Consider the following 10,329-nt stretch of genomic DNA (forward strand, 5'->3'; position numbering starts at 1 on the left):
GGGGGCAGACGGCAGCAAACACACAAGCAGAGGTGTGCCTGGCGCCCCGGGGGAGGAGGGGCTGCCACGCCGGGGTGGGGGCGGCTCCCTCGGGTCGGAGCAGCCAGCCTGCAGGGGCAGCAGCTTCCGGCCCAGGCCCCACCATCTGCCACCAGTTTCCTAAGAGCCCCGAGCGTTTGAAGTAACGGGGAGGGTGCTCCTGAGCCCTTGGCTGACCCCTGGCTCCTGCCAGGGTCCCCACAGCTCACTCGAGACTGGCCTGGGCCTCCATGCCCCCGCCCTTCTGCCCCTCCCAGCGGGGGCAGCACAGGCCTCGGGGGTGCCGTGCAGCCTGGGGGCCCCTGCACCACCCAGGCCCCAGGAGGGGGGCCCGGGGAGCCCGCCGGCCAAAGAGACGCCAGGACCACCACGTGTGCACGATGCTCAGCGTTTATTTGCGAGGTTGGGGCTGGGGGAGCGGAGGCGGTGCTTCCAGCACTGACCCCTCCCTGGCCGCCCCTCGGCCGCTCAGCCCCAGGTCCAGACATGGGCGGGTGGCCACCCAGCCCGCACCGCCCCCGGAGGCAGCAGGCCCCGCACGGGCGGGGGTCAGTGCTGCGGGAGGGGCCAGGCTCCACGGCCCGCAGGCCTGCAGTGGGGGCAGCACAGCCCGGCCCCTCCCATGCCGGCAAGGGGTGCGTCTGGTGGGGAGGGGGGCTTGTTCCAGAGGAGGCCTGGCGCTGAGGGCAGGGCAGGCGACCGGGATGGGCCGGAGGGGTCCCCTGCCTCGTGGCCCCCTCAGCTGGACCCCCACTGCACTGTCTGTTTCCCGTCGCCGCCGGGGTGTGGGTTCCACCCTGGGCAGGTGGGAGGTGGGCGGGGCACGGTGGCGTCGGACAGCGGCGGCCCCTAGGACAGCTGGGCGAAGCTGCGGTCCGAGGGGGCCTCGGGCACGCAGGCGGGGGTGGGGCTGCAGCTGCACTGCTCCACATGGGTGTAGGTGTACCGGACGGCCGTCCCGTCGGGGCAGCGCAGGGCCACCGCCGCCTCGCGGGCCCTGGTCTCCCGGCAGCAGGTGCACCGCCGCCGCATGGCCCGGGCCTCGGGGGAGTACCTGCGGACACACGGCCCTCAGACGCCGCCTCACCGCCCGGAGCACCCCTCGCGGGTGTGCGGGTGCCGGGCCGCGCCGCCCGGGCCTGGGGCGGCCCTGTGGGCGGTCGGGGTCACTTTGGATCCCTAGCTTCTCCGGCCAGGCACCCTCTCCCCTCACCAAACTTACTGACCCCACAGACTTCTCCTCCAGGAACCTGCCCTGGGCCGTCCACCCTCTTGTTCCGGCCGAGGGCTCACTGCTGGCCGCGGCCCAGGCCAGGGGGCTGGCTCTGCCGCGAGAGCCCGGCCGGCGGAAGGCCCTGAGTTTGCCCCCCAAGTGCAGCTAGCTGTCCCTGTGCCTGGCTGTCGGGGCCTGGCTCGGAGGGGCACTCCGCAGACGGACAGACAGGTGCGGACAGAGGGGAGTGCCTCCGTGGTCACCCTCTCCCCTCTAGACCACCCAGGACCCAGGGCAGGGCCTCGGGCCAAGGGCAGCCGCCAGGGTCACCGTGCGGCGATGTGCGGCCTGGGCGCCTTCCCGCTGGTCCGCAGGGGGCCGGGGGCAGGGCGGGCACGGGCCCACTCACTCGGACACTCCTGGGCAGGGGCCCTCGCAGAAGGTCATGTTGACCAGGGCCTCACAGCCCTGGTGTCGCAGCACCGTCCTGTTGACGCGGACCCGGCAGGAGTCTGGACAGAGAAAAGGCGGGGGAGGTGGGGGCGTCTCAGCGGACCTGACCCCGCTGAGCTGGCTGCTCAGGGTGTGGCTCCGAAGGCCGGGGAGGGGGGGGGGGGGGGGAGCCAGTGGGCGGAGGCTGGACGCGGCTGGAGAGCAGGGGCCGGAGGGCGGCCTCGACTTACCCTCTTCCTCACAGGAGAAGCAGCAGCCGGTTTTCCTGAGGATGCCCTGCAGCAAGGGAGGGAGAAAGGGTTGGGGGCGGGTGAGAGCTCCAGCGAGCCTCTGGGGCGGGGATTCCAGGGCGGGTGGGGGCGTGGCCCTGGGTGGGGTGTGGGTTTCAGGGCGGGACAAGGCGTGGCCTCCTGAGTGGGGGCGGGGATTCCAGGTGGGTGGGCGTGGCCTCGTGCATGGGGGCGTGGTCCGTGGTGGGGCGTGGACTCCAGGGCGGGGCAGGGCGGGGGTGTGGGCGGGGCCTCCCGGGGGAGGCAGCCAGCAAGCTGCCCGATACCCCCGGCACACACCCTGCAGCTGGACAGGTCTGGGCAGGCCTCGGGCCTCGGGATCAGGATGTGGACCCCTCTCTCAACCTGGCAGTGGTAGCGGGTGCAGTTGTCCACCAGGCTGTTGACCCAGGTCTCGTTGGGCTGAAAGGCACGGGGGCGAGTAGAAGGCGGGGTGAGGGTGGTCTTGTGGTCCGGGGAGGGCTGGAGGGGAGGGTCTCCCGGGTGGAGGGCTGAGACCCGGCTCCCCCTTACCTGGAGCACCTGGCCATCGGGCGTGAGGCAGGCTGCCAGCGTGCACTCCCCGCAGCACTGCCCGGCCACCGCAGAATACTGGTAGCCCTGGGGGTCAGACAGGAGCTCGTCTGGGCCTGGCTCTGAGCGAGAGGGGCTGCCCCCTGGTCCTGCCTCAGCCTCACCCTGCTTCCAGCCCCTCCTCGTCTACGTCGGCCTCCCTAGAGCCCAACCCCAGCCCCCAGCAGCCCGCAAGCCCTGCCCCCACCCCGTGCCCCTACACACACACGCATGCGTGCACACACGCACACCCTGTCCTCCCGCTTCGTGACCTCCTCTCAGGGAAAATCAAGGCCCCGGCACAGGCTGAGCTAAGGAATCTGCCCTGGGGTCTGGACACCAGTGTCAAAGATGCTGCCAGGTGGGCGAGCCAGGGGTCACTCACCTGGGGACAGGTGGTGGTGCAGGTGTTCTCCTTGCAGTGCACAGTCGGCTCCTGGTTGTCCGCAGACAGGCAGGTGCATGTGTGGCAGGGAACGGCCGCTGGGAAGGTCGCCCCGACCTGCGGAGGGGGTGGAGAGGGCATGGGTGGGCAGCCTGGCAGTGAGGGGCCCCCGCCTGGGCCGGGTGGGCCGGGGGGGCAGGGAGGCCCACAGCGGCGTTCTCCTTCTCCAGGTGGAGTCACGGCGTGCCCCCTGGCTGGGCGCAGGCCGGGAAAGCAGCAGGAGCCCAGGACAGAGGCAGGACCCTGAGCGGCAGGGGTCCTGGGCAGACTGGAGGGCACTAGGAGGTGTGGCCCTGCCCCAACAGTCTTCCGGGAGGCCACCAGGTGCGGAGCCACAGCCCTGCCGAGCTCTCCGCACTAGGAGCCCCTCCCATGGGCCCCCACATCCCCACTGGCTGTAGAGGGCCCAGAGCCCCTCTGTCTGTCCGCTCCCAGGGCAGGAGGGGCAGACAGCTGAGCGTGTGGAACCAAGAAGTGGAGGGAGGTCCCCAGGGCCCGGGTGCCCCTCAGCGACGTGCAGAGCCAGCCGCCCATCAGCAGGCCTCCGGGCGCTTACCCCGTAGGAGGTGCCGTTGTAGGTGCACAGCCTGGACACTGGAAGGGAAGGGAGGGCTGAGGACCTGCTGGGCAGCGGGAGGGCGCCCAGACCCCCCCCCGCCCCAAGCACCCCCCAGGGAACGCACCGCAGTAGAAGGTGGGGCAGCAGTCACCCTCCCTCTGGGCGCGGACCAGCTCCTCCTGGGGCCCACATTCCGGGGGGCTTTCCTGGCAGGTGCTCGAGTTGCAGACTGTGGGAGAAGCAGGACACCGTGGCGGTGACCCCTGCCCTCCCCGCCGCCCCAGTGCCCAGGGTTCTCCCGCATCGGAGCCGAAGAAGTGTTTTTCCTCTGTGGCCTCCTGGGCTCTCCTCAGGCTCCTCACTGTCACCTCTCTGGTCCCTCCCAAGTCCCTGGACAGACCAGAGGTCACCCCAGTGGTCCAGCAGGGGTCAACCCTGCCCGCGGGCCCTGCTGGCCGGGCGTGCTGTGCCTCCCCCCCCTCGGCTGCCCCTGCCCCACCTGGCCCCCCGGGGAGCGGGACTCACCACACTCCATCTCCTTGCAGCACGAGCTGCCGGCCTGGGGCCTGATCATAGGCACGAAGCCAGGCCGGCCGCACTCCGGGGGCTGGGCTTGGGTGTCACACTGCACTGGGACACACCGCACCGACACGGAGCTCTTGTCACACACGCAGTTCTGGCAGTTGCTGACCCACCGATCTCCGGGCTGGAACAGAGCAGGTCAGGGTCCCCCAGGGCTCCTGGACGGTGCCCCCGCTTCTCGGGCCGCGCCCAGCAGCAGGCCAGGCCCCGGCCCTCAGCCTGGCCCAGTCAGCGCTTGGCCTCCCGCTCTAGCCCCCTTCTCTGGGGCAGCCGTTGTGATAGGCGTTCACACACCGAGGTACCCCCCAAGCCGGCCCCACCGCAGCTCCCATGGCAGAGCCGGCCACTCTGACGGGAGGGCGCTCGCTCCCTCCTTCCGCTTGAGGGAGGTGGGGCCAGGTGGGGGCAGGTGGGGGCAGAACCACTCACGTATTTGGGATACCCGTCTGGTCCCACGCAGGCTGGAAGGAAAGGAGAAAGGGACTCACTGGAGGTCCCGGGGTTGGCGGCCCGGTGGCAGGGGCCCCGGGCCACAGGGCCACGTCCTCTCGGTCCTGGCCGCGCCCCCAGCCAAGGCCGCCGTCCTCCCACCGGGAACAGAAACCCCGGTTTCTGCTCAAGGGGTGGCCGCAGGGCCGCCGGCAGCACAGGCGGGAGCTGGCCTGGGACCGTGGGCGGTCGGATGCTGAGGCAGGACGGGCCCAGGACAGAGGGGTCCGCCGGTGGCTCCCCGCCCCGCCGCCCCCTCCACCCGCCCGCAGGCAGGGGCCCGGGTGGGGCTTACGGCACTCCGGCACACAGATGCCCGTGTAGGAGTTGAAGAGGATGTGGCTGTCGGGACAGAAGCAGCCCTCCACCAGCCCCTTGTTCCCTGGGGTCTGCGTCCTGCGAGGGGAGGGGGCGGCCTTAGGACCCTCCGTCCAAGGGGACGGGCAGCGTGAGGGAGAGGGGCCGCGGGCATGGGTGGGGTGCTGGGCTGGCCGGCTGCCCTGAGCATCCCATGGGGTCTGGGTCGGAGGTCTGGGTCGGGGAAGAGTACCCCAGAGATCTCGGCCCCTCCTTCTGTCCCCTCCTGGCTGCTCCCAGGCCCTTGGGACACCGTCCCCACTGGTCCCGCCCCCGCCGGTGCTCACCTGGAGTCACAGGACCTGGGCTGCGAAGGGCCACACGACTTGTACACCTTTTCAGGTGGGCAGGTGAAGTCTGGGGGCACAGAGACGGGTATCAGGCGTGCCGAGGAGGCCGGAGCCCCTGGTGGCTGCCCTGGACTCACTGCACAGCCCGCCGGTGGCATTCCGCCAGTCGCTGCACGCGCCGCGGGCTCGGCAGAGCGCCGCGTAGGCCTCCAGGCTCTGGCAGGTCGCCTCGGGGCGGCAGGCGTCAATGACGCAGGTGCTGAAGAACAGGCTGGGCGGGATGAGGCGGTGGCACTCGGCGAAGATGCTGCGGGCAGGGGCGGTCGGAGGTCAGCACGGCGAGCTGGGTGCTGGGCCCCAGCAGGGCCACCGCCCCAGGACGGCCCGGCGCCCCGGGGGGACTCACGGGCTCAGCAGCAGCTCGCAGAGGTGCGCGGTGGGGCACGGGGAAGCAGAGGGAGCGGTGGGCGCCGGGGAGGAGGAGCGGCTGGCGGTCGTGGGGGGGCCTGTGGGCGCCCAGCAGCTCCCGGGGACCAGCCAGTCCTTGGCCATGTCCTGACAGGTGGGGGCCACGGTGCCGTCCGGCCGGCGGCAGTCATCCGTCCTGTCGTTGGTGCAAGTGCCTGGGGAGTGAGGGGCCGGGAGGGTCGCCCTGGGGACCAGGCTGGGCCTCCGCTACCCGGCCGCCAGCCTTTCACCTCCCCCTCCGCCCCACTGCGGTTATTGGTTCGGCACCACCAATCACAGCCCGGGGCAGGCAGCAGGGGGCGTGGCCGAGTCTGGGGGCGGGGCGGGCGGAGCCGGCAGGCGCGCGAGCGCCGCGGTCTGGGCCGCGTCCGCACTCACCGCACTGGCCCTCGGTGTTGTTGGCGAAGTGGCTGTAGGACAGCTGGATCTGGAAGATGTGCCCGTCTAGGGTGACGCTGGCACCGATGGCCGGAATGTCGACGCGCACCGCGGTGCTTCCCATCATGGACACATTCACGCCGTCCTTGCTGAAGCCATGGCTGACCCGGACGTGGTTGAAGAGCACCTGGGGACACATTGGGGGACCTGTCGCAGGGGCAGGGGGGCCCCCTCCCTGCAGCGCACCCCTCGGTGCTGACTCGCCCCTAGTGGCTGGGTCCCTGCCCTGCCCCCCGGCCTGGGCGCCGCCCGCTGCCCCGCACCCACCAGGCTCTCCTCCTGCCCGCTGGCGCCGATGGTGGTGGTGAGGACAACCTCCACGGACTCGTAGTGGACGATGAGGGCGCGGGGACACGGGGCCGCGGCCGCCGCGCAGTAGTGGCTATCCAGCAGGACGGTGAGGTTCCCGAGGCGGGGGTGGATCTCCTTCACCAGGACGTGCGTGCAGGTGTCCCGGAAGGAGTAGGAGGTGCCGTCGAAGGTGAGGTAGTTGGAGCCCCCCCAGCTGCTGCAGGAGCCTGCGGACACGGACAGCGTCCTCACCCAGTGCCCCTGGCACGGCCTCCTGGGGGGCCCCGCCAGCCCCCCGGGCCTCAGCGGCCGCACATATAAAGCAGGCCAGTGTGTTGCCTCGTGGCCTCAACTTGTCCACCAAGACCCCGAGGCCTCCCGGGGAAGGGTCTTCATGGCTGTTGTTAAGTGAAGGGTCCTGAGATGGGGTCCCCCTGGATTACCAGCCAGGTGGCCCGGAATCCAATGACAAGTGTCCTTAGAAAAGACACAGAGAGGGGAGGGGCTGCGTGAACGAGGTGGGGGGGAACAGCCACCACCCGGGAGGGCCAGGACTCGGCAGGAAGGGCCCCCCCTGCGGCTCCGGGGAAGAGTGGCCCCGTGACACTGCGGCCAAGGGCCTCCAGGCCGGGGCACAGCTGTTCAGGCACCTGTTTTAGGGTCCTTCCCGGGGGCAGCGGCACAGAAGGTCGCTCTGGACCTCGGGCAACGTGCCCCCGGGAGCCCACCGCCACGCCCCCCGGCCCCGCCCGGCCCCGCGGCCTCTCACACTCGCACTCGTAGTGGTATTGGCAGGGGTCCAGCGGGCTCTGCACTTTCACCGGCGGGTGCCCGTTCACGCAGGCGATCTTCGCCACCGGCGTCGGCTTCAGCAGGGTGATGTGGTTGTTGCCCTCACAGCGGGCCACGGTGCAATTCTCCAGCGTCCAGGACTCATTCACCTGGAGGAGAGCAGACCCCAGCTCGCAGGGGGCGGGAGGTGCGCGCAGGACACCTGACCTCCCGCCCCCGCCACCACCGCAGCCGCGGCCCCTGTGGCCAGGGGTGGGGCTGTCCTCGGGCCTGGCGCGGCCCGACCCTGTGCTGTCCTCCTGCCGGAGCCCCCTATGCAGGGCTCACCGCAGGGCTGGGGGTGGCCCCAGGGGACACAGCAGCAGCCCCTGACGCTGAGCACACAAGGATGGGCAGCACAGGAAGGGGGGCCACGCACCTTCCGGGGAGGGTCGGTGAGGTTGCAGCCAGCCACCGGGGTGGTCGGGGTTACAGCAGTCACGGGCTCCGGGGGCCTGGGGGAGACACAGGGGCCCTGGAAGCGGTCGAGCTCACAGTGCCGGTTGCAGATGGCGTAGAAGGAGCAGCCGGCGTGGTCGGTCCTGTTGTAGACGATGTCCCCTGTGGGAGAGACAGCCACAGACCTAAGGCGCCCTGGCCAGCCAAGGACGGGTCCCCAGCGGCGTGTGTCACCACGTGGGGCATGGAGCATGGGGCACGGAGCTGGGGGCCCTCCCGAGGAACTGAGGGCCAGGCCAGGGTGTGTTCCAGGAGGGAACGGCTCCTCACTGACCTGGTTTGAAAAGCTGTCCAAACGCCCGGCACAGACAGGCGGTGGTGGGGCCGGGAGGGCCCGGGAAGGCCGTGGTGCTGGAGCCCCCAGGGTAGGTGGTGGCCCGGCTGGTGGCCCTGGAGGTTGCAGTTAGGGTGGTGGCCGTGGTGGAGGACGGCCCTGGGGTGCTGGTGGCCCCAGAGGTCGGCGGAGGGGCCGTGGTGGTGGCCGGTGTCGTGGGGCAGTGGCTGTAGTCGTCGCAGCAGAGCACGCGGATCTGGTAGTTGAGGCACATCTGGAACTGGCCGGCCTGGTCGCGGTTGTGGCACACCAGGCCCTCCCCCAGGCTGCACAGCACCTTCTGGCCCAGCCGGGCCAGGGCACGTCGGGCTGGGACTCGGCCCGGCACTCCAGGGCCACGGGCCGCGCGCACAGGGTGGTGCCGGCCGCCCGCAGGTTGTCGAAGGTCTCAAAGTCGCCGCCCGAGGCCCCGGGCATGGGGTAGCTCTGGTCCAGCCAGTCTGTCCAGGTGCAGCGAGGCAGACACGCGGTGGTGGGGGTGACAGAGGGCGTGGTGGCTGAGGTCGGGGTGGTCACCGAAGACACCGAGGGTGTAGGGGTGACTGATGAGGGGCGTCGGGTGGTGCGGGCAGGGCGCTGGTGGTCCCAGGAACGGGGGGCGGCGGGGATCCCCCGGTGCTGGCCCCCGAGCTCGAGTGGCCTGGGTTGTGCTGGCCGTGGTGCTGGAGCCCCCAGGCTGGCTGGTGGCCCTGGAGGTTGCAGTTAGGGTGGTGGCCGTGGTGGAGGACGGCCCTGGGGTGCTGGTGGCCCCAGAGGTCGGCGGAGGGGCCGTGGTGGTGGCCGGTGTCGTGGGGCAGTGGCTGTAGTCGTCGCAGCAGAGCACGCGGATCTGGTAGTTGAGGCACATCTGGAACTGGCCGGCCTGGTCGCGGTTGTGGCACACCAGGCCCTCCCCCAGGCTGCACAGCACCTTCTGGCCCAGCCGGGCCAGGGGCACGTCGGGCTGGGACTCGGCCCGGCACTCCAGGGCCACGGGCCGCGCGCACAGGGGGGTGCCGGCCGCCCGCAGGTTGTCGAAGGTCTCAAAGTCGCCGCCCGAGGCCCCGGGCATGGGGTAGCTCTGGTCCAGCCAGTCTGTCCAGGTGCAGCGAGGCAGACACGCGGTGGTGGGGGTGACAGAGGGCGTGGTGGCTGAGGTCGGGGTGGTCACCGAAGACACCGAGGGTGTAGGGGTGACTGATGAGGGGCGTCGGGTGGTGCGGGGCAGGGCGCTGGTGGTCCCAGGAACGGGGGGCGGCGGGGATCCCCCGGTGCTGGCCCCCGAGCTCGAGGTGGCCTGGGTTGTGCTGGCCGTGGTGCTGGAGCCCCCAGGCTGGCTGGTGGCCCGGCTGGTGGCCCTGGAGGTTGCAGTTAGGGTGGTGGCCGTGGTGGAGGACGGCCCTGGGGTGCTGGTGGCCCCAGAGGTCGGCGGAGGGGCCGTGGTGGTGGCCGGTGTCGTGGGGCAGTGGCTGTAGTCGTCGCAGCAGAGCACGCGGATCTGGTAGTTTGAGGCACATCTGGAACTGGCCGGCCTGGTCGCGGTTGTGGCACACCAGCCCTCCTCCAGGCTGCACAGCACCTTCTGGCCCAGCCGGGCCAGGGGCACGTCGGGCTGGGACTCGGCCCGGCACTCCAGGGCCACGGGCCGCGCGCACAGGGGCGTGCCGGCCGCCCGCAGGTTGTCGAAGGTCTCAAAGTCGCCGCCCGAGGCCCCGGGCATGGGGTAGCTCTGGTCCAGCCAGTCTGTCCAGGTGCAGCGAGGCAGACACGCGGTGGTGGGGGTGACAGAGGGCGTGGTGGCTGAGGTCGGGGTGGTCACCGAAGACACCGAGGGTGTAGGGGTGACTGATGAGGGGCGTCGGGTGGTGCGGGGCAGGGCGCTGGTGGTCCCAGGAACGGGGGGCGGCGGGGATCCCCCGGTGCTGGCCCCCAGCTCGAGGTGGCCTGGGTTGTGCTGGCCGTGGTGCTGGAGCCCCAGGCTGGCTGGTGGCCCGGCTGGTGGCCCTGGAGGTTGCAGTTAGGGTGGTGGCCGTGGTGGAGGACGGCCCTGGGGTGCTGGTGGCCCCAGAGGTCGGCGGAGGGGCCGTGGTGGTGGCCGGTGTCGTGGGGCAGTGGCTGTAGTCGTCGCAGCAGAGCACGCGGATCTGGTAGTTGAGGCACATCTGGAACTGGCCGGCCTGGTCGCGGTTGTGGCACACCAGGCCCTCCCCAGGCTGCACAGCACCTTCTGGCCCAGCCGGGCCAGGGGCACGTCGGGCTG

At 71.4% G+C, this 10,329-nt stretch overlaps 1 protein-coding gene across 1 annotated transcript; it reads right to left on the minus strand.

The window, feature by feature from the left end:
• Window positions 1–888: 888 nt before the first annotated feature.
• LOC118501461 (mucin-5B-like) lies at window positions 889–10,231 on the minus strand. The gene is given in 24 exon segments (XM_036030036.1): window positions 889–1,093; window positions 1,662–1,764; window positions 1,936–1,981; window positions 2,275–2,397; window positions 2,509–2,595; window positions 2,933–3,049; window positions 3,549–3,586; window positions 3,676–3,780; window positions 4,077–4,257; window positions 4,622–4,818; window positions 4,918–5,018; window positions 5,267–5,336; window positions 5,407–5,576; window positions 5,676–5,892; window positions 6,116–6,302; window positions 6,443–6,693; window positions 7,236–7,407; window positions 7,677–7,858; window positions 8,031–8,319; window positions 8,394–8,530; window positions 8,607–9,576; window positions 9,578–9,630; window positions 9,633–10,073; window positions 10,126–10,231. Coding segments are annotated over 24 exon segments (4,548 nt in total).
• Window positions 10,232–10,329: the final 98 nt, after the last annotated feature.

This window comes from Phyllostomus discolor, chromosome 6 (genome assembly GCF_004126475.2).
Source record: "Phyllostomus discolor isolate MPI-MPIP mPhyDis1 chromosome 6, mPhyDis1.pri.v3, whole genome shotgun sequence".
Classification (NCBI taxonomy): Eukaryota; Metazoa; Chordata; class Mammalia; order Chiroptera; family Phyllostomidae; genus Phyllostomus; species Phyllostomus discolor.